This window comes from Sceloporus occidentalis, unplaced genomic scaffold (assembly GCF_023333645.1).
Source record: "Sceloporus occidentalis isolate IW3139 unplaced genomic scaffold, rSceOcc1.0.p SCAF_1, whole genome shotgun sequence".
Taxonomy (NCBI): Eukaryota; Metazoa; Chordata; class Lepidosauria; order Squamata; family Phrynosomatidae; genus Sceloporus; species Sceloporus occidentalis.
Window position 1 is genome coordinate 182,424,394 of NW_028316981.1, and position 23,202 is coordinate 182,447,595.

Genomic DNA, 23,202 nt, shown 5'->3' on the forward strand with positions numbered 1-23,202 from the left:
AGTAACGTCAGCCAACAAGAAATGCCCCTTTTCTTTTCTCCCCAGCTCTTTAGGCTCCCAAATGTGTTTGCACATGGCACCTTCCTTTCACCAACTGAGGGAAGGAGTCAGATGGCTTTATGAAGCTGCCATGTGTATGTACAGAACTACTTTACAAAAGAGCAAGCATAAACAAACAAAAAGATCCCTGGCCCTAGTACCACTTACAGTCTAAACTCGACACTTGTGTTCTGTTGAGGAACTGAAAAGTATAAGGGAGAGAGGAGAAAGACCAAGTTGTGATGGAAGCTTTTGAGCTGATCAGATCCTTAATTAGGTGCAATCGAAAATTACTAGAGACAGTGATGTGGATGGATTAATAATGGAAACATTTTATAAAGTTATAAAGGATAATGACCTAAAATATTTAGTGCTCCGTGGAGAAATGAAAAAAAATCAGGGAGAGAAAGATGAAGAATCAAGAAATTAAGCTGTTGTTGTTATATTTGGGGCTCAGGGAAGTTAATGAATGCTAATGCCCAAATGTGGAACTTCACCTGTGCCTGGAAAAGTCATGTTTTTGGACTACACCTCCCAGAACCCTTAGCCAGCAGCTCTTGGTTTAATAGGTTGTGTGCTGGTGGGTGAAAACATATGTTGTAATTGCTGGTCCAATATGCAGACACTTCTGAACTTCTCATGTATGCTCTATCCTGTTGCTTCCCAGAACTGGAGTCTTCAGCTGAGCGCATCTCCCACCTCCGAGCCCTCATATCCCAGCTCCCGTCTGCGGTTCTGGTGGTTCTCCGGTACCTCTTTGCCTTCCTCAACCAGTGAGTATTTTGGCATTGACTGGGAAGCTTTTTTCTTGCCTTGCACTTCTCCGTCACCCTCCTAGCTGGGGGTCCATTCATCAGGTTTCTATGCAGACAACTTCCTGTGGTGCAGAGGGATGCTGTTCCTTCTCCACATCTCTTGCATCTTCTCTCCACAGTCTTTCTCAGTACAGTGATGAGAACATGATGGACCCCCATAACCTAGCTGTGTGCTTTGGCCCTACCCTCATGACAGTACCTGCAGGCCAGGATGCCGTGTCGGTGCAGCCCCACATCAATGAGGTTGTGAAGTGCCTGATTGTGCACCATGAAGCCATCTTCCCTGGAGCCAGTCAACTGTCCGGCCCCCAGTATGAGAAGGTCATGGCATTGGCTGAAGAGGAGTACTGGTATGAAAGGAGTGTCTGCAAATGGGGGGAGGGGGAACAGTTTGAAGGTGAGGTAGCAGAGTGTCTGGCCCATATTATATATGGCTGTGTAGTATAGGTTCATCATGTGAAACTACACTATAGCTGAAAGTTCAACACTCCTTGGATTTATTGGGGACTCATTGCAGCTCCCTTACTGCCATTCTGTGCCTAGTGGAGAGTGGGCAGGATGAGAGAAGCATAGACATAGCCACAGAGTAAATGATTATGTTGTAAACCGCCGTGATCGAAGGAACGGCGGTATATAAATAAAGTCTCATTCATTCATTCATTATATAATTTCCCGAGGTCCACTAGGGTCCTCCAGAGGTAGGGTTGCCATAATTGTCCACTTTTACCAGGGACAAAATGTGGAACAAATTCAAGACCAAACTGTAGGACAACTGCAGGACAAAACTCAGCCCAAAATGTAGGACATTGAAGAAAAATGGTGGACCTTAAATGTCCTACATTTTGAGCTGAGTTTTGTCCTGCAGTTGCCCTACAGTTTGGTCTTGAATTTGTCCTACATTTTGTCCCTGGTAAAAGTGGACAATTATGGCAGCCCTATCCAGAGGTCTCAGTGGATGGTGTAATGATTTCATGTCTGGCTATAGGGACATAGCCTGATGCTTATCTGATCTTCACTCTTCACCAAGCACAGAACAGCTTTGATGGAGTCTAAAGGAGCTTTACTTTACGTTTGGGTGGGGCAACTTTGGTTGGTGTGGAGTGGTGTAAGACAATAACAACCTCTGCATCAAGCAGAAGGAAATAAACACAAGTGTAAGGTTGATGTTTGCCTATGTTTGCCACTAACAGGATGCCATCCTCTGTGTGTGAGTGAGTGGTGTGCGTGTATGAGAGAGAGAGATTTGCTCATAGTACTATGTGGTCTCTAATTTTATAAACTTTCAATCCTGTTTGAAAGTGTCCTTCAAGGAAATGGTTTTAATCTCTCTTTGGAGTTTATCACACTGCAGGAATTTCTCTTAATTTTGAATGAAAAGAAAGTGGGGCCAGAATGCATTCTCATGAATTCACTAATTCAGCGAATTTACATAAATTCGAATTGCATTTGAACTGACTTCCTATTGCCCAAAAATAGCTTCCCATTGCCCGAAATTGCGTGTGATCACCTCTCACGCAATAATGTGAAACCCCTTGATTGCATTCGGACTGACTTCCCATTGCCCGAAATTGCGTGTGGTAGTCTATCACGCAATAACTTTAAACCCCATGATTGCGTTCAGATTGCCATTGGATTATACAGCGCACCCGCGTCATACACGGGCGCGCTTTACACGGCTTGAGCATGCACGCTCAAGCCGCAGGGCGCGCGCGGGGCGACGCGCCCCATTCAATTGAATGGGCGCGCGCGCCCGTTGCGCCCTGTGCGCCACCGCGCCGCCGTGCACAAGCCCCATTGTTTACAATGGGGCTTGAGCATAGGCGGAATTCGCCTTACGCGGAGGGATCCGGAACGGATCCCCGCGTAAGGCGAGGACCCTCTGTACTTCCGATTCCCTTGTCTGATAAACTCCTTTGTGTCACTTCTTGTTACCCATAGTGATGTCTTGCCACTGGAAACCACAGCAGAGGAACCTGAGACAGAGGGGACCCCTGAAACTCCAGCTAGTGAAGATGGTGAGTGATGGTGATGGTGGTGAGTCATGGGCTGTGGAGATTAACTAGCCTGGTCCAAACTAAGTTACTGTTTTTGTTGGAAACTAATTTTGCTTCCCCTCTGCATCTTACTGCATCTTACTGTAGGCTGTTCAAATAAACCTCAGGCTCCTGTTTAAAAATGTAGCAATGTTCTCCTTTGCCCACTTTGTAGCTCAGTGATAGAGGAAATGTTTGCATGCAGAAGAACCCAGGTTCAATCCCTGGCATCTCCAGGTAGGGATGGGAAGGAATCCTGCCAGAAACCCTGGAGAGCTGCTGCCAATATTGGGTTGGATGGAGCAGTGGTCTCACTCAGCATACGATAAGAGAAAAGAAATACAAGAGCTGACTCATAAGACGGACAATCAGCAAACCAACACAATCAGAAAATACATCAGTAAAACTGATACAAATTAGAGAGAGCAATTTACAACAAATCCATAGAGAAAGCTAATGAACTATGTTAATCCATACCCTTTTGTAATAACATGATCTATATAGTTTTGTAATAACATTAAAGGCCTAGTACTATGCATATGAAGACCAGTTTGGCAGATAGAAGACTGATGACCATTGATGCAAACACTTCATTCAAGTGTTGGCTCATTTACACTAATGGGGATCACTCTTCTACCTGTGCAGAGTTTTATTCTGAACTGACTTTCACAACTATAGTACTTCCCCTTCCGTGTTACTACAAAACTAGATGGATCATGCATTCATTACAGATCATTTACTTTCCATGTGGATTTGTTATAAGCTAATATTTTAAATCTGTTTACTAAATATAAGTTTTTACTGATTTATTTCCTGATTCTGACTCTGCATAAGGTGGCTTCCTCTGATCCACCTTGTATGCAAGTGTCCAAACTTCATTAGTTCATCTCTGCCAATAAGAACTGCAGTGCTACAACCTGGATTAAGTTTACTAAGGTCATCTGCAACTATCTTGACAAGGTGGTAAGTGCCATTAGATAGAGCCTATAATTTCAGGTTTGGCCACCCTTTTCTCTGGGTTTGTCTGGTTTGGTTCTGGAGAGGTCTTCTGGGCTTGGAGTGTGGGTGGGACACATTGACCTCCCAGTCTTGCACTTTCTTGCCCTCTCAGAGTGTGATTCCCAGTCTGAGGCTCTGCCCCGCTCTGGCTCCATGGCTCAACATGAGGAGCGGTTTGTGCCACAGCAGCGAGCAGCTCCCGTTGGCTGGCGGCGAGGTGAGCGTGGCGGCAACCGGGGACTAGTGCCTCCCATTGTCTTGCCTGACAGGTGAGTGGCACACCTTGCAGGGAAGACCTGGTGCTCTCCCTTGGGGGTGCAGAAAGACTTCCATCCTCTTAACCTGTAAAGCTAAGTTTACTGTAATACGCCACAGAAGTAGAAGCATCAAGATAGTTGGTGAAGCAGCCACAGCAGTGAGTCTTCTGTGCTATGGAAATGAAAGACTCTTCTCACTACATAGTCATTTAAAATGTGTTTGTAGTGAAACCAGAGTTCAGGGCCACCTGATCTTGAAATATTACATTGGAAGGGGAGGCTTAATGCTTCCCTGCCCTCCTGTGATCCTGAAAGATCCCTCCTTCTCACGAACAACAGAATAGTAATAGCAAAATATATTTTCTACTACTACTACTATTGCTACTGCTACTATTACTTCCAGTGGCACCAGTGAGAGTTTTTGTACTACTGCTGTTTGCTACAGAAGGTGAAGGCATAGGATCATGGTGGGAATGGAAAAAGATCAATCTCCCCTTGCACTGTGATTCGTAACCTGATATTCCGTCCTTGATTTTAACTGAAATCCTTGCATTTCTTCAAGCAGTGCATTTAAGATAAGATATATTTAGACCTAATGGCTGTCAAGTCAAGTTTATTACTTATGGCCAATTGCCTTTTGCATACCTAATGGCTATCATGATAGTACATTGAAAACACAGTTTACCTACAGCTCTATTTCAGTTAGATGAGGAAAATCTCACCCTCTGAGATCCTCCAGCTGCCCCTTCTTCAGCCAGATTGGGGCCGCGACAACTGCATACTGTGGCCCCGATCTAGCCTTTTCAGAGTGTGAAAAGGAGCCGCAAAAAACAGCTCCTTTTTGTGCCCTGGAAAGGGTCCAGTAGCCGCGACACTGTGGCTATACGGCACTCCTTCAGCACTGCATTGTGCAGACATCGTGCTGGAGGAGCACTGTAACACTGCGCGTGGAGTGGCACGCGGTGTCACGGTGCCCTGGGGGTGGAGTCGGTGCATGTGTCATGTGGATGCGACACCCTGACTCCGCCCCCAGGCCAGCCTTAATGGCCGGTCTGAAGAGCCCCTTAATCTTTCTGTCTTAACCTTTGGGGATAGATTTGTTCATTATTTGTACTGTACATAGGGCTGGCCCTTTGTTGGGCAGAGCAAGGCAATCACCTCAGACAGCAGAGACTGTGTGTAGTAAGACACAGATTTTAATACCGCATGGTCTTCCGTTTGCCTCCTAAACTAGCCTACTGGCCCACATATACAGTGGAGGTCATCATCTGGTTCCTAGTGCTGATGCTGGGTTCAGCTGCCAGTCCAGTCAGTTTCTAATCCTGTGTTGGGAGAAAGGTGGCATGTTAATTAATTAATATATAAGGAATGAGGTACTGGAAAGTTGTCCATCCTGACCTTTGCCACAGGGAGCAAAATGTCATGAGTTTTTCCTCACTGCTACTCATTCTTTTCAGATAGCATTCAGTTAGTTTAGGCATGTGTTTGCAGCACTTATATCTTCTATTTGTGTGGGGAAATGTTTTTCTTTTTAAATGAAGTTACTTTTCTTAATTTCTTCTGCTAAAAAGGTTGAATGCAAGGTTTAGGGCTCTGGAACTGGGCTGACACAGACTGACTCGCATTGGGCTGCAGTTCACATGGTTTTCTGTGGAATGCTTGGGATGAGAGATATTGCAAAATATCTAGATCCTCTAAGCAGGAATGCTCCTGGGCTCCTTCCACAGCACCAAAGCCAGGCTTTGTCCTACCCACAGGATGGAAAGATCCTTATTGCAAGATGGAGACCACAGACTCTATTCCCAACAACTGCAGAATGGGAGGGGCATGCAGCATTTTGCTAAGTCCAAAGTTGGACTTGGGCCTGTAAGAAAACAGTAGTGGGTGGAAGCAGCCGTCTCAGGCAGCAGATTTTGGATGTGATGAACAGGCAGCAAATTATTATCTACTTAATGCGTGATGGTTGTGTTTGGTTGCCAGAGATGGGGAGAGGTGTTTGTGGGATTTTCTATCTCATGTAAAATAACTGGTATGGCTTTGGGTTCAGGGCACTTGAATGTGGGTGGATAGCAGGTATCATTTGCTGCTGTGCTTCATGTGTCAAAATGTTTTTCTTCTTTCTGTAGCACAGGTTTACATTCTTCCCCAGACCACAGTTTAAACCAGTTCTGAGTTGAAGTGCTTCTGTCTCTTTAAGGATCCTGTTGATGTTGTTATAGGAAGCAGCTTTTAATGTCTTTGTAGAGCAGGAAAGTGGGGCTGGGTCAAGCCTGTCCCACCTGTTTGATAAAATGAAACAGAAATCTCAGGTGCTGGATTGGTCTGTGTCAGTATTGGTTGTGGGTGTAGGATGATATTTTCAGAAGCTCCCTGCAAGTACCAAACTAGAACAGCAGAGGGAAGGCTAGGCAGCTAAAATATTTCTTCTACTGTGCTAGGCTTCTACTTGCAAAGTACTTTTACGTAGGAAAGAATTCAAAGATGTGAATTTCTCCTCTGAAAATAGTATAGTACAGAAGGGCACTGCTAAAAACAGTTGCAGTGGCTGGTACCAGTTTTGACAGCAAGAGAGTCTCTCTGGCTTGATAGTTCCACCACTGAGGCACCACATAACTTGAAGATGCCCTCTCTCTAGACCTCTCTGCCTCACTTTAGAAGATGAGCCTGTTTGAGGAGGAAAATTTTAGTGTACTAGTGGCTGAGATGGGGAAAAACACTTCCTCTAATTTTCCAGGTCTCAAAGTGTGTAGGGCTTTTTAGGGTATGCACCAGTGCTCTGCTGGTGTTTTAGGTAGGCTGTGTCTTAGGAGAAAAATTGGTGGATATTTTAAACTGATAATAGAAATAAAGGGATACAGGGAACAGTGGCCTTTAGAGGTAGGAACTCATGCATCATGACTTCTTAGGATTTTTACAAAGGAACGTGGAGGTTGAAAAATCAAGGCCACAGGACTAGGGAGATATGCATCTGTGCTGAATGGTTGTGCCTATGAGAGAAATGTGTGTGGTCAGTGGTGTCCCAGGATGTCCATGCTCTCAGGACCTCCAGAAAGGCAACAGTTGGGAAATGCCTTAGACTAGCTAGGGAGGAAACTGCCTCCCACCTTTTTAACAAGTTTCTATTTCCCCCTGTCGCTTACCCTGGCAGCGAGAAACAGTCTAGCCCCCGGAGTTCCAGGTTAGAGATTGACACGGGATCCTCTGTGGATGAGCTGCTCCCTGAACCCGCCAGCAGGTAGGAGACGGTGTGGCAGGTAGACCTATTCCCAAGAAGTGGCAGCATCTCAGCGCTGCGTGGTGGAGGATGACGGCACCTGTATGAACTGTTGCATTCCACCCCAGAGATGACTATGCCTGGGCACCGTGGGGCTGGGTCAACATTATAAGCAGATCCTCTTCTCTTTCTTCTTCTTCTCAGGCTGCGGATGAATTCGGATGCAGGTGGCGGGGGTCGCCAGCGTGGCAGTAGTGGTGGTGGGAACAGTCCCATCCGCAAGCTGGCATCACCCTTCATGGATGGGGGCCGCCTTCCTTTCCCCCTCCTGCAACCCACTCACACCAGGACCTTTCACCCCACTGAAAGGTAAGAGCACTGAAAAAGGCCTTGTCATTGTGAATGCTCACTACTGCAGTGGATCTCAGCTGGCTTCTAGAAGCCCTGGCCAGCATGGAAAGGAACTATAGGAGCTAGTTCAAAACATCTGGAGGGCAAAAGGTGGAGAACCACTATACAATACAGATTTGATTGGGATACAAGAAATCTTAAAGGGCAACAATGCAGTATGACCCCTGTATCCTTGTGGGATTCATTCCCATGGTTACTGTGGATAAATTAAACCATGGTTAATAGCAAATTCTATATTTCTGGCAGAAGTTGACCATAGGGTTGTGCTGGAGGGCCTCCAGATGCCTAGATAGGTGATCTCTAGATATCTGGAAGCCTTCCACTGCAATTCTGTGGTCAATGCCCGCTATATGTTGACCATGGAGTCACACTGGAGGACATTCAAATGTATAGAGGCACCTTTTTTTCACATACAGGTAAGTGAAACTGCAGTTTCTGGTCTCATGGATATGGGGGTCATACTGTACATTAAAGTGGGGAGTTCTTTCAATGTGTCTGCATTGTATAGTTACTGACATGGTAGAGCAGAAGACATGTGGAAGTTTATCACTTTTCCAACTGCTCTGATATCAGCTGAGGAGCATGGGATCTAACTGCTGTGGTAATAATCAGGGCTGTTAAGCAGAATGTGGTTGTAGAGTCCTGAGGTAGTAAAGCAAGTATCTGATATTGTATATTATAGAGGGGAGAATGCTATTCTTTTTTTAAAAAATGCTTCCCCAGATTAAAAATAGAAACACCCTGGAAGAAGAAAAGTAGCAGAGCAGTCTTTTTCCCTGCAGAACCAAATACCTATTTGTTCATGTTGGCAAGCATTCTGAAAATATATCTCTCCCCCCACCCCAAACCTCAAGCAGTTGAAATGGGACAATCACTTTTACTATCTCATTGTCATGAGAAGACCCAGGAATACATTCAGTACTAGTAGGGCAGGGCTAAGGAACATTCAGGTCACCAACAGAGGCAGAAGTAAAGTGAGTCTGGGAAGGTTCTGAAAAAATCCGAGGTGAATTTTGGAGAAAAGGAAGCAGGTTACCAAAAAATATTAAGTAGGATTGTTACTGACATAATAAGCCTGTCAGAACACTGGAAAATAGCAAAGGGAATAAACAGCATCACATTTTGTATGGAATAGGGGGATTAAGAATAGACTGAAAGGAGAGGTTATTACCTTGATTGTTGTTTTACCCAAAGATAAAGAATAGTCCTAAGAACTGGGCTTTAATTAGGGACAGTAATAAATGCATGTTTACAGCAGCTGTTCCCACATTATAAAGATATACCGTGTTTCCTTCATATTCTCTTCTTGGGGAAATGTAATTTGTAACTTCTGCCCTCAGCTTTTTACCATTTGAGTAAGAGGATACACAAATCCATATATATATATATATATATATATATATATAGAGAGAGAGAGAGAGAGAGAGTGAGTAGGGGGAAGAGGAGAAGACATCAGGATAAAGGAAGGCAAGAACTTTGTTGATAAAGTTTTAGAGGCAATGTGCATCTTACATGAGACAATGAGTTTTCCTGTGCTGTTTGCTCTTCCTCAGGCCAGACCGGTGGGGTGAAATTTCCCCACGGTCATGGGGAAGCAACAACTCTGAGAAGCAGGTGGCAACAGAAAAAAGGGTGGAAGTAGACCGGGTAAGTTGCTATCCACTTTCCCCTTACTTCCTACTAATCATCCTTTTGAATATTTATTACAGTTTTCCCCCTGGCTTACTCTGTTCTTTCTTCTCACTTCATTTCTAGGAGGTTGCCAGGAATATGGATTCTGTGTTCAAGGAACTTCTTGGAAAAACTAGTTTGAAGCACACAGGAGCTGATGAACCCTTAAATCACCCTGAGCCACCCGAGCCTTCAAAGAGCAACCCCATTGGCAAAAAGGGCAGTGCCACCCCTGGCAAGCATGCCTCTTCAAACAGGGTGCTCCTGAGGGGCAGAGGGGTCTTCAAATCCTCGGGGAATGGAGAATGAGCCAGACTTGGGGTGAGGGAAGGTGCCCCCAACATGACCTGCCCAATACTGTGATTATCTTTTCTTCTCCTCTCCTCCTTTGTCATATACTGAAGACCAACTCAGGGCAGAAGTCTCTCTCCCTGCCCAGCTGCAAAAGGATTTGTGAAGATGGTGGGGAAGTTGGTGATCTAATTTTTTGGGAGTTTTAATTTCCATGCCAGATGTCTAAGGGTGGGTTGGGGAGGCATTTGTGATCCAGTGTCCTCACACGCTGGAGATGAATCTGAAGGTTTTAAATGTTGTGGAGGCTGGGTGGGCGCTCAGACATATGGCAGAGTTAAGGATTGGGGTGGTTTTTTCCCCTGGTCGTGCCCACCCTCTTTAATCCCATCTATGCTACAAAATGGTTTGCACCTGGATTTGCATGTGAAAGAGGTGAGGTGGGAGTGGGTCTACCAGGATTTTTTCTGTTCCAATTTTGGCTGTGGGGGACGGGAATAATGTTTTGTGGGTTATGATGCCAGGTGTTGACATGGAGGACTTGCTCTCCCTTGTACGTGTGTCCTTTTCCCTGACATGCTTCACACAAGCCCTCACCAGCTGTGCTCTCCTCCCCGCTTTCCTTCCCTCCCCTTCTCCAGCTTCAAATATTGCAGTGTCCCCCTTGGTGCTTTACACATTTGTCTCTTCTCACACATCCTCCCTGGTGCACCCTCATCCATTCTTGCACGCATCACCCTCCTACATTGGGGCAATAAGTTAAGGGGGCATAGTTAGGGTGGGAATCCATGTGCCAATTCTTTCCCCCACATCCAAGGTCCAGTGCATCCTCCCTCCTCCATTCTTTTTTAAATGATATTAACCGCTCAGTATTGATCAAGGCTGTGTGTACCCTAGGCTTAACAATTCAGCACAGAAAAAGGCTGTATAAATGATGCAGATTCGGCAAATGTGTGTGGATTTTCTTAATTTTCATAAATTATTCTGCTTGTGCTAGTCAGTGTGAATGGGAAAGGATCTGAAACAGGCACTGAAATACCACCCTGTGGCCACTGAAAACCTGCATAAGTCATCCCTGTGGTTTCCAAAATTTTCATCAAGCACTGAGCAAAACCTCTTAAGCATATCTTTGCAGCCATAAGGGCTAGAAGCTTACTTTTTTTTGTTTTTAAAGCTGAGATTCTCAGGAAGCAGAATACTGTGCCTGGTGCCACATCCTGTATTTTTGTTTTTCTGTGCTCCTTCAAAATTGCAGCATACATACAGCCCTGGTATTAATTTCTCTATGACCAGAAAATGATTCTGTACTGTGATCCCCTCCCCCTGATATCTCTTTAACCCTCTGTCTCTTGCAATAAACTGGATTTGTAAACTCTCCACAGAGAGTGCCCGCCAGTCGGGATTTTATACGGAATAAACAAGACACTGAAGGATTGCTTGCCCTATATTTTCATACAGTGCAGTTCTGTTTTTATTTTAAATGGTGATTGTTCAGTTCAAAGCAGGAAGTAAAGCCAATGGCTGGATTGCTGGACTTGGACTTAAAAATGCAAGTTGCTGATGACTCTCGGAATAAAGACTGGCGTCCCTTGGAAGAACAGAAGCAACAAAGCCACACATACTCATCTATAAGTCAAAAAACTTAAGCCCAAAAATGGGCTCCAAAATCCTAGGTAGACACAAATACAGGTCACTATGGTAATACATCTCCATCAGCCTTGGGAAAGCTGTGGAGAAGGGAAGGAGGAAAGAAATTGGAGGTCTGTATCCCCCTTTTGCAAGCCAGCAGCGTTGGGGAAAGTTGTGGGGAAAGGAGGGAAATCAGAAGTCTGTGTCCCTCTTTTCTGTAAGCCATCAGCCTCAAGGAAAGTTGTGGGGAAGGGAGAGAAATCAGAGGTCTGTTCCCCTTTTTGCAAGCCATCATCCTTGGAGAAGGTTGTGGGGAAGGGAGGGAAATTTAGAGGTTTGTGTCCAAATGCCCAGACTGTGACCTTTGGGAGAGGTCCAGAGAGGGAGAAGGAGGGAGTGAAGTGGTGTTTCCCCCCCTCCGTTTAAATCCTTTGTTATATGCCCCTGGGTTTGACCCTCGATGTATCCATGGGTCATATCAAAATGCATGATTTTGCCCCCAAAGCCTGCCCTCGACTTATATATGAGGTTGACTTATACACGAGTATATACGGTATTTGAGCCAATTTGTTTAAATCATATATTGGCATACTGCCTAATGATGGGGTTTATTTTGAAGTTGTTGAACCCATTAAAATATGATCGAATCCCAGGCCCATTGGGAATCACACCCCAAATCATATGTGTGATCTGAGGCCTTGTGATTTGCCCTTTTCACTTGCCCAGCTGGAGTAAAGCCACCAGGACATACCAACTCCCTGCCTCCTAAGAGGGAGCAGGGGCTGTCTGCTCTGGTTGAAAGAGAGAAAGAGAAAAACCTTGTGCTTGCACACAGCATTTCCCCGCAGCTGAATATTTAGTATGGATGCAGTTGCCATAGCAATGCTATCTATTCTCCCTACTGGGAAAGTGTAGCACCGATTGTCTATCCTTGCTGTGCAAACCCTTGCTTTGCAAAGATGGTGTTCTAGTGGTATGGTGAGGTGGAGAAAACCTTGCTCCTAGATGGCACCTGTAGGTGAGAGGAAAGAACGTTGGGTAAATAGTGAGGCAGTTACATGATCAGACACAGTGCCTTCATTCTGTAAACAGCAGTTCTATGAAATGGTTGCCTCAGGAAAGAGATGGTAAGCACCATTTGGAATAGTAGGATGGGAGACCCACCTAGAGGGGCAGATCCCACTGAAATGACCCCATGAAATGAGCAGGAGGTCTTGTCATAGTGCTACTGCACAGTTGCACAACTCCTGCTTATTTCAGAAGAGTAGGAAGAGAATCTCCACCAGATTCTGTTGCCTGTTGGGGCTATTGTTTGGATTGTGCAGTTTAGGCCACCAGACTATCAAAAGAGAGTAATTTATGAGGACAGGGAGTGAATGGCTTACGTCTACCAGCCAGAGAGCTCCCACCTTCAAGTGTAGCTTCAGAGAACAAGGACTCAGGCAGGGATCCTAACCCAACAAGGGAAGAGAAGGAAAGGAAGATAACGCTAGAGTCCTGTCCTGGTCCAAAACGGAGCCTCAGTCCTTGGCACGCTCCTTGCGCAGGGCCACTCGGACGTCACTGCAGATCTTTCCCACCGCTTCAAAGAGGGGGTCGCAGAAGGTACGTATGCACAAGGCGTAGCAGCGCCCGCAGCACTGGATCTCGATGAGGTAGCTCTTGATGCAAGGCATGGCCCCCCAGATATGGCAGAAGGAGACGCAGGCAAAGAGGAAGCCCCAGAGCAAGGCGAGGGGCACGCCCAGCGCCCCTGACAGAATCCGGTAACACCAGTACTTGCTGACCGTAAAGGTAGTGTTGCTGGCCTTCCACACCCCGTCAAAGCTGTGGGTTCCCTCTGGTTCAGCAATCACATCTTCAAAGTCCACCTGGCAAAATGGGAAGAGAGGCTATGAGTCAGGCAGGGCTTGGTTTTTAAAGCAGGATGTATGATGTGCCACTGAGCATACATAGAATGCATTTCCTTGTCTGATGAGTACCACCTGTATACTTAGAGTTAAGAGGAAAGGCTTCCAGGTGCTGTTTATGCTGCTGCAGGAGGATGTACTTTTAAGTTAACATCAGGCCTGGCTAAACATTTTATGTGAAGATAACAAAATCCCAAGGGTGCTTCTATTATAATATGCCAAACCAGCTTCTGATAGAGGGTGTTTTTCAGTGAAAAAGGATGGAGAGGTGCATGCTTACTGCTTCCCACTTTCTCCCCCACAGACAAGGGAATTTATCTCTGTGTGTAGGGGTTTGCATTCATAGGAAAATGTTAAGCATTCTTCCACCCTCACTGCTTCTGTATTCCATACTTAAATTTTATAGGAGGCTTCCTTTCCAGATGTAAAGTGTTAGAGTGGTATGCAGTGACTAATTCTTTTCCTGGTTGTACACAAACACTTAAGAAGAGTTGGGAGCCCCAGCAGTCAGGGTCTTATAATTACATCTTGCATTACAGATTCTGCATTGAGCAAGGGGATGGAGTAGTTGACTTCCAGAGTCAAGAACCAGTTGCACTGTAGGGGTTAGTGGTGTTTAACTGAGAGATTCTGATTCACATCCCCAGTGAACCATGAAGCCTGCTGTGCGATCTTGGACATATCTCGCAGGACTGTTGCAAAGAAAAAGGGTAGGCCAAGGATCAGGAGAGTCATGTATGATGCTTCAGGTTCATTGGAATGGCCAATGAGAACTGAAGTCCAATAACTGTCCTGCAGTATATGTTGCCTGCCACTATTAAGCATGGCAAACAGATGGAATGATATCCAGTCCACTACTATACCAAAACCAGAATCGTCCAAGCTATATGTAATATTTCTGATTTCTATGGCTGGGTGTGAAAGCTGAATGGTGAAGAAAGTTGATAGGAAGAAAATGCATTTGAAATGTATTGAGGAAGAGAGCTGTAGATACCATAGACTTAAAAAGATAAAAGAATGGGTCTTAGCACAAATGAAGCCTGAACTTTCACTAGAAGCAAAGATGACTAAACTGATGCTGCCATACTTTGGACATTGTGAGATGATGTGGCTCATTGGAAAAAGATGATAATGTGGATAATGTAAAGTGGAAGACTAGGAAAAGAGGGAGATTGCATTACAGGTAAATTTACTCGGGGAAGCCATGGCTCTGAGTTTGCAAGACCTGAACAGGGCAGCATATGACTAGGGATTCTGGAGATCTCTCATTCATAGGGTCACCCTATGATAAAGCCAACTTTATGACAAATAATATGTCACAGTCTCCTCTGGAAATTAAGCATAATGTAGTATGAATTAAAAAAATTGTGATGGTAAAAAAATTCATTGTTTTTAATAGTTGGAAACTCCTAGCTTTATCAAAATGGGCAGAAATATTTTACTTATAAGGAACAAATGTCAAATTCATGTGTGTAGGAACAGAGTGAGAACAAGTCTTGCAAACGTTTAGTGCAAAGTGGCACATTATTAACTTATATAATTACTAGCATTATGCTTGTGGGTGCCTTTTTCTATTTCCTTCAAGCTTCCACTCCACTTTTTATAGCCTTGTAAGCCTCCTTGAAAAGGGAGGCAACCAGCAATTCATAGCATCTTCAAACTGGAAAGACCACTGCATCTTAGGACTTTATCACACCACGCTCGTAAGGCGCCACAATCTTGTTAGTCCAGTAAGTGCAAACATTGTGTGTTGGGGACCATCATTATTGCACGACTCTTCAAAAGTGTGATAGTGCTACTTCTGTCTTGATGGCAAAATCGGAGTTTGCTTTTTCAGAATTTATATTTATTTTGAATATTTTCAAGCCATGGGTGGTTGAATCTGTGGATACAGAGGACCAACTGTATATACTGAATCTTCAAGCTGCTTACTCCCCTGTTTTATTTTTTGATCAAATTTATTTTCAGCTTTATGGAACCATCAGGTATGTACAGCTTTGTGTCATGCATTCATTTTATCTTTGGAAGAGATTTACTGAGGGAGCTACCTGCAAGGGACTGGGTCGAAATGTTTTACTGGCCGAGGGAAAGGGAACAGCCAGGAGGCTGCGGCTGCTGACCTCCAAGAGGGACCATCTGAGGCAGTAACCCCTCTCTGACTAAAGGGAGGGTTGGCCCTGCATTGGCTCAGCAGACGACTAAGGCTGCTGTCACACCGCAGAATTAATTCAGTTTGACACCACTTTAACTGTCATGGCTCCATCCTATGGAATCCTGGGGTTTGTAGTTTCTTGTGCCACCAGAGCTCTCTGGCAGGGAAGGGGAAATATCTCACAGAACTACCAGTCCCAGACTTCTATAGCATTGAGCCAAGACCATTAAAAGTGGTGTCAAACAACATTAATTCTGCAATGTAGATGCAGCCCAAATTGACCTGATTGCCTTGGGCCTCTTCGGACCTGTCTTTTTTCTTCTAATACTCCATATTTTCTATGAAGACAAAGCTGCTCTATTTTTCCTGTCTTCACTCCCTGACTTGACAAAGTCAGTATTTAGAGAGATCTACAGACTGATTCTGCAGACATGATTGGGTTTATCTTTGAATTTCTTGACAAAGTCACAAAGTTACAAATTTTCAACCAAGGATGGGCTGGTTTTGAAATGAACATGCACCCAGTTTTCAGGAACATTAGCTCATTGGTTGTAATCACATAGAGATCAACAGGTGTAAGTAGATTTTCCCCACTTACTAGGCCTTGCAGTGTTGCCTGTATCTGGACAGCTCATGTACCTAACGGCGCCCTACTACCAGAAATCTAGAATATCTGTTGTTTACAGTGAAAGGGGTTGAAGAGCCATCTACCTGAGCTTTCATCTTGACAAAAGCGTCTAAGGTGGATAGCATGTTTGTGTCCTAGTACTGCCAGCACGAAAACTAAAGACACCTCCTGTTAATGGCTGTTTTGTGAGCTGCCTTGGGATCCTTTCTGGGAGAAAAGCGACATAGAAATGAAATAAATGAATAAACATATAAATGAAACGAATGTGTAGAAAGAAGAATTTGAATAGGCTATGTCACACAACCAGGCAAACAAGCAACACTTGCTGAGATTTCCTCTCCTACACAGCTGTTAAAGGGACAAAGCATCTCCAGTTTTCACTCTGGCAACCTGTGTGTGTAGTGGTGTCAAGTGGAAAGGGCAGCAGCCAGCTCCCATAACCATTTAATGTCCCTTGACTCCTCTGCTTTCTGTCCAAAAAGGTAGGCTTGCCTGTCTTGCTAAGCCCCAGGAGTGGCAATTCATCTTACCCTAAAGGCATGAGATCCTGTCTGATTTTGGAAGCTAAGCAGGGTTAGCTCTGGTTAGTACTTGGATGGGAGCTTGCCAATGAACACCAGGTGCTGTAAGCTACATTATCAGGGAAAGATAATAGCAAAACAACCCCTGAGTATTCCTTGATTAAGAAAACCTTAGGAAATTCATGGGGTGTCCATAAGTTGACAGATGACTTGAAGGCACATAACACACATAAACAGCCCACTTACCCCTATTTTTAAAATACGCAAGTTTTAAAAGCAGAAGTGGACATCTGCCCATTGCCAGGTTTTTGCCAGCCTGTGCAGCCATTAGAGGGCACCTGGGCAGGAAAGTGGCCTCTAGATCCTCTGCAGTTGCCCACCCCTCATCCACTTCTAAGCCTCCCATCACTTTAAGGACCTCCATTTGCTGCATTCATCCTTGGTTATAATTGCCTTTCCTATTCTTCAGTTCCCTCTTCTATCAAGAATTATTACATTTATTTAATTCTATTTTATTTCAAACATTTATAATGTTTAGTGGGCCCTTAGTATCCACTGTGGCTTGGTTCCAGATCGCCCCGTGGGTACTAAATTCTGTAGATGCTCAAGTCCCATTAAATACAGTGGCATAGTAAAATAGTGTCCCTTATTTAAAATAGCAAAATCAATGTTTGCTTTTTGGAATTTAATTTAATTTGAATATTTTTAAGCCATGGATGGTTGAAACCATGGTCAAACAATCTGTGGTTATGGAGGGCCAATTGTATAATGCCTTTTTGCTTTAATATGTGGTAGTTCAGGTGGGTTTTAACATCCAATGTTGCTCAGGGTAGGTATCAATTCCCTTTCCCTCCTGTATCTTTTTCTTTTAGAGAAGCAAGTGCTTATGGTGTAATAGCAAACCCTTTATTAAATGAATAATATTAAGGCAGAAATAAAAACTTGACTAATAAAAAGGTGGGCAGAGAAAACTCTACTCCGCACTCCGTCTTAAGCCTTTGACTGGCATGCTTGGCATCAATCCATCTTCTCTGCAGTCATGACCTCAGTTTCCAAATGGAGTTCTCTTTTATCGCTGAAGATTTTAAAATTATTATTGTTTTATATCATCAAGCTGTTTCTGACTTACGCCAACACTAAGGTGAACCCATCATGGGTTTTTCTTGGCAAGGTTTGTTCAGAGGGGGTTTGCCATTGCCTTCCTCTGCGGCTGAGAGAGTGTGACTTGCCCAGGGTCACCCAGTGGGTTTCCATTCTGAGCCAGTATTCTAATGCTGGTCTCCAGAGTTATAGTCTAAGGTTCAAACCACTACACTGCACACTGGCTCTCAATTATTATTATTAATTAACAAAGTTGGCCACCTTGTCCCATCCCCTTACTTCAAGAGGGGGAAGAATTAGTCTTTCCCCTGCTCTGTTCCCCATATACTTTAGGAGGGTTCTCACCTTGACCACGTCTTGGTTGATCTGTTTGGGGTCTCTTTCCACCAAATCGATCTCTTTGGTGAGGGGGTCCCGGGAGTCCATCTTCCCCAGGGTGACCTCTTCATCTTCTTGTTGGGCCATGGCTCTCCCAGTCTTTTTCTGCTGTTCAGCTTCTTTCCCTCTGAAGAGCAGCAGCCGTGATGATAGTAGTGGCGGCCAGTTGTCCCTGGCTGTCAGGCCGAACGGCTGTCTCTCTCTTCCCCACCTGCTAAATCTTTCTGAACTGCATGCAGTTCACAGCAAGAGCGAAGGCTGTTCTGAAAATAGTCGGCCTCAGAGACAGAATGAATCTGCCTCTAGGGCAGGGCAGAGTTGTTTTTAGCAGGGCTTCACATAGTTACAATAAAGGGCCTCCCTTCCCTTTTTTAGTCCAGAGATCCTGCACATAATAATTCTTCAGATGTTGCTATTACCCTGACTGCATGAAGAGGAAGAAGTTGCTTTTCTCTGCATCTGGATAGGCGTCCCAATTACTGGGGAACAACACCTACTAACGTTTTGGAAGAAATTAATTTTATTTGTATCCTACTTTCCCTCCAAAACTGGGATTTGAAGCCCTTTACAAAGATAGAATACGGATTTAAAAACCCACTAATTCATACATTAAAAACATAGAGTTGTGGATAAAATGCAATTAAACAGCCATTATTTCATAATATTAAATGTTCCGAACATCTGTATGAATCCAGTTTTTTGGGTTATCCCTAACATCAGTATGAATCCAACTTTTGGGGAGTTATCCATTTTCTTAAGAGGAGATTGTTCCCTGTACTTTTTTCCTTTTCTGATTATTAGATGGGGAAAATAAAAAGATAGTTTTAAAGGATGGGCTGCACAGTAGTTCTCCCTTCCCCTACCTGGTGTTGGTGGCCTAAATCCAATTGCTAGTCCTAACCAGGGTAAGACCATTGAATCAATTGAACTTACATGCAAGTGTTTACTTAAAATTACCACGGGGACAGTGGATCTACTTGAGTTGGGACTAACAGCAGGATTATTAATGTATGTATGTATGTATGTATGTATGAATTTAGTAATTTCCTTTATCTGGGTTTCATATTGCAAGGGATAGTCTGCTAGTAGGGCTGGCTGCCCCCCGATGCTCTTTCAGCTAGGGCTGAAACCTGCTTAGAAGTTATTCTCTTGTGTGGCAGGGTGAGGGTTGGGTGCTATGGAGGGGGGAAGATGGTAAAGAAGCTTTATGTACATGCTCAGTTGTCCTCTTCTCTTTAAAACTGTTGTATTTTCAAGATAGATATCTATTATTCAAAACTGTTTGTGAGGACAATGCTTGGCACCTGCCCATATGGATGGATGGATGGATAGATAGAGGATTCACCTGCCTACGAGGCTCACACGTGTGTGTGTGTGTGATGTTAATTTAGCTTGTCTACATATGCAAAAGGGATATATATAGTGTGTTAGTAATGTTTTCAGTTGCCAAAATGTATTTGCAAGCTTAAAAAACCTGGGTTACACTTTTTAACCAAATGTCACTTTCTGGGAGTCCTCCAGTCCTTAATCTGTTAGAAAGGCAGGGGATTCCTCTCTCGCTCTCGCTCTCTTTGTCTCTCTATGTGTATGAGAATGAGAGAATATCAGTCATGTCAAGTCACACAGAAATATTTTGGCTCAGTCAAAAGTGTGAGTGTGGGGGAGTGGACAATCTTAATCTTTCACTCACAGTTGTCCTATCAAGGTTCCTAGCAAGCCCTTCCTCCCATGGGGAAAAATGACTCACTGGACAGATTTGGAATCCAGTTTTTGGCCATTGTGGTGTCAAGGCCTAAGTAAAATTGACATCATAATGATCTCCCGGCTTAAGTAAAATTGAAATCATAATGATCAGCCTTGCTTGGTTATTGTCAGGGCAGGCCAAGCATGATAAAGACCATAAAATGTCCTCAGACCTAAATTCAGTGTGTTCTACAAATAACAACACAATGGGCCAATGCTGGGTCAAAAACAGCTGCTGTAAACAGAGATGGCCTTTGTGGATGTCATTAAGCACAGTCCCAACTGTAGTTGCTCTCAGTTTATCATTCAGACACACATACCGTATTTGCCTGTTTTGAAATTGAAACAGAATTTATTCCCAGATGAAGGTAAAATGAGGGTTCCTTTTATTTACTCAGGGAGACGGGATAAGGAACATTTAATCTAGTCTTCTTGCTTCTAGCCAGGAGGTGGGTGCAGAGGAGAGTGGAGGGTGACCCCTTGTCTCCTGCCTGATCCATGTAAACTGGAGATGCAGGGCTAGGCAACCCCAATGCTCATTCTTGGCACAACAAATGAATAATAAAGGTGTTTAAAAAAACACTAGTAATTTGCTGCCCTTTCATGAAAATACAGATTTATTTCCTTTAGTTTTGCCGTGCTATACTTAAAGGGCCTGTGTGGCTAAAATGTGGCTAAAATGTCCCTATGCCCCTTGGGGCTCACAAAAATGACCCTGATAGTTATATATAGTCCATGGGCTGCACTATGCCGATCACTGCTCTAGTGGAAGAAGGCAGTGAGAAGTAACTATTGTCAATCATCATGTAGTTCCTTTATTTTTTCTTGGTTTGGAATTTACCTGTGCTTGACGGGCCTGAATCAGGCACAAATGGTTTACCTGCTATAGTTGGAAAAACCTAAGTCAGGCCTATGAACTCTTTCAAAAGGAGAAGCAGTCTGTGCGGTGGGTCCCTCACAAGAAAGGCTCCTTTTCACTGTAAGCCTATTCAAAGCAATGGGCATATATACACAGAGGTGGAGAACTTGAAATGAAATTAGAATCTGTATGAAATCACGTACTGATGCTGTTATCAATGTTGTTGGTGCTGTCATAAATTATGTCAATTTAGTGGTACCTTCACATGATGATTAAGTGTTGGCCTTGCATTCAGTTAGGCTGCCAGGGATCGCCCTTTGCTTTAAGGTTAAATTTAACTTTCACTAGCCATCTCTTGTATTTTAGGCAGGAGGCCAAACATGGATTCCCCAGCCACTGTGATGCATTGATATCTGATCAAGAATAATAATAATAATAATAATAATAATAATAATAATAATAAACCTTTATTTATGAAGCGCTGTAAATTTACACAGCGCTGTACATGCAATCTTTTTAGTTAGACGGTTCCCTGCCCTCAGGCTTACAATCTAAAAAGACATGACACAGAAGGAGAAGAGAGTGGTGGAGGGAAAGGGTAAGAGGTCCAGCAGTTCCTCTCTACCTCCGAGGCCTGGACCAAGGCAGATGGACTGGAGGGAGGGCTTGGCTTCAAAATGGAAGGTTAATCTTCATCAGGGAAAATACATACTCTCAAGTAGGATAATACATATACAATACATAGCAATACAGGAAATGTGCTGCTACCTTTGGTGCTGCTGGCAGCTATATGGTGGCATCTGGCCAACTCCAAGGTGTGGCTGGGAAAGGGAGATATGTACCTGTAACGTTACACTTACTGCATAAGTGCACGCAACAGCCTTGCTGCCAGCCAGTGCTATTGAGGGGACTATGATGATAGGCACCACCAGCTGCAGCCTTCAGTATACTTGGAGGCAGAATGCAAAAGAAATGTGGCATTTAATGGTGAATTTTCCTGGCACTGTAGAGGTGTGTATTGGTCTCTCTTATCCGTCTCTAGATGGGGCTACCATGAGATAGCCTACAGCACACTGATTTGGAAGCAAGTGAATGAAACTCAACAAGGATTTGGCTGTGTCTCCTACAATATGAGTTCCGCTACAGAGAAGGAAATGATGAACTGTAGAGTTGGAAGGGACCCCAAGAGCCATATAGTCCAACTCCCAGCTAATACAGTTGTCGTTGTAAACTGCCCTTGAGTCGACCTTGACATATGGCGACCCTGTGGATGAGACATCTCCAAGATCCCCTGTCCTCCACTGCTCTTCTCAGATCCTACAAATTCATGACCATGATCTCTCTGATTGAGTCTATCCATCTAACTTGCAGCCTTACTCTATTTCTTCTACCTTCCACCTTTCCTAGCATTATTGCCTTTTCTAATGAGTCATGCTTTCTCATGATATGGCCAAAGTATGACAGCCTCAATTTGGTCATCTTGGCTTCCAGAGAAATGTCATGCTTGATCTGTTCAAGGACCTATTTGTCCTTTTGGCTTGCCTGCAGTATCCTCAGCACCCTTCTCCAGTACCACATCTCAAATGAGTTTATTTTCTTCCTGTCTGCTTTTTCCACTGTCCAGCTCTCACATCCATACATAGTGATGAGGAATACAATGGTTTGCACGATTCTGATTTTAGTGCTTAGTTGTATATTATTTATTTATTATTTATTTAGGTATTTATATCCCGCCCTGCAGCCCTAATGGCTCTCAGGGCGGCTTACAATATTATTTTTAATCAGACAGTTCCCTGCCCTCAGGCTCTTTGCCCTTTAGGATCTTTTCTTGTTCTTTCATCACTGCACTTTCCATTCCTAGTCGTCTTCTGATTTCTTAACTGCAGCCTCCGTTTTTATCAATGTTTGATCCGATGCAGGTGGTCTCTGTTTAAAAACCTCCAATGAAGGAGAGTGAAGTATCCTCTGTGACAGCCTGTTCCACTATCAAACAGCTGTTAATGCCAGGAAGTTCTGCAGTAATGTTTGCAAACTAGACACTCTAGTAACGTCCACACATCCAAAGGCTGCCCCTGTCATTTGGCAGTTGGACAACAGCCACAGATACTGGGAGGTAGTAGCAGTAGCTCCCTCCCTGACCATTCCTCCTGAATATCTGAAATACTCCCCTCTGTTTGCGGAAAGAGCTCTGTGTGCCATTGTGGACTGTCTTACACCTTCTTCCCACAGGCTAGGCCACAACTCTCAGCTGTGGTGGCAGACAACTGAATGCTGTCTCAGTGTCAGTGCTGATGGCAAGTTCAACTGTTGGTTCAGTCCAGTCAGCTTCTGTATTTGGAAATGGGTATGTGTGATGCTATTTTGTCCTTTGTCTCAGGTAGGTAGGAAGATCTGAGCCTGCCTATACACCTCAGTTCCATAACCACTGTGTCAAACAGTGCTTCATTTTTTGCGTGTGTTGTGTGCCTCCAAGTTGTTTCCGACTTATGGTGACCCTAAGGTGAGTTTATCACAGGGTTTTCTTGGCAATATTTGTTCAGAGAAAGTTTGC

The 23,202-nt window shown here is 44.1% G+C and overlaps 2 protein-coding genes across 5 annotated transcripts in view; one reads left to right on the top strand and one right to left on the bottom strand.

The window, feature by feature from the left end:
- The window catches only part of LOC149322977 (rho GTPase-activating protein 4-like), a 71,916-nt gene extending 61,236 nt beyond the window's left edge, over nucleotides 1-10,680 (top strand). For 2 of the 3 annotated variants that reach the window (XM_089485716.1, XM_089485725.1), the window contains exons 16-23: nucleotides 707-812; nucleotides 974-1,204; nucleotides 2,793-2,869; nucleotides 3,999-4,155; nucleotides 7,292-7,378; nucleotides 7,562-7,726; nucleotides 9,322-9,415; nucleotides 9,524-10,680. In XM_089485716.1, the coding sequence (XP_089341842.1) occupies nucleotides 707-812; nucleotides 974-1,204; nucleotides 2,793-2,869; nucleotides 3,999-4,155; nucleotides 7,292-7,378; nucleotides 7,562-7,726; nucleotides 9,322-9,415; nucleotides 9,524-9,748 (1,142 nt within the window). In that variant the 3' untranslated portion in view covers nucleotides 9,749-10,680. The remainder of the gene's footprint in view (nucleotides 1-706; nucleotides 813-973; nucleotides 1,205-2,792; nucleotides 2,870-3,998; nucleotides 4,156-7,291; nucleotides 7,379-7,561; nucleotides 7,727-9,321; nucleotides 9,416-9,523) is intronic. The other variant, XM_089485733.1, reaches the window with a different exon arrangement.
- Nucleotides 10,681-11,163: 483 nt separating this feature from the next.
- Nucleotides 11,164-18,307, bottom strand: LOC149322978 (caveolin-3-like). Of its 2 annotated transcripts, XR_016272326.1 has the most exons (3): nucleotides 18,017-18,307; nucleotides 12,769-13,230; nucleotides 11,164-12,371 (listed from the first exon to the last, which is right to left on the bottom strand). XR_016272326.1 is itself a non-coding variant. In XM_089485746.1 (2 exons), exons 1-2 carry the CDS (start codon nucleotides 18,134-18,136, stop codon nucleotides 12,880-12,882), a joined length of 471 nt encoding a protein of 156 aa, XP_089341872.1. In that variant the 5' UTR covers nucleotides 18,137-18,307; the 3' UTR covers nucleotides 11,164-12,879. The 2 variants fall into 2 exon arrangements, 1 of the variants encoding a protein (XP_089341872.1); XM_089485746.1 differs by having other exon boundaries at nucleotides 11,164-13,230.
- Between the last annotated feature and the right edge of the window lie 4,895 nt (nucleotides 18,308-23,202).

What these genes read in the sequence shown, in the direction of transcription:
- LOC149322978 (XM_089485746.1), bottom strand. Translation starts at nt 18,136, where the DNA reads ATGGCCCAACAAGAAGATGAAGAGGTCACCCTGGGGAAGATGGACTCC. An exon ending in TCAACCAAGACGTGGTCAAG is followed by an intron (nt 13,231 to 18,016) that starts GTGAGAACCCTC and finishes CCATTTTGCCAG; the next exon opens with GTGGACTTTGAAGATGTGAT.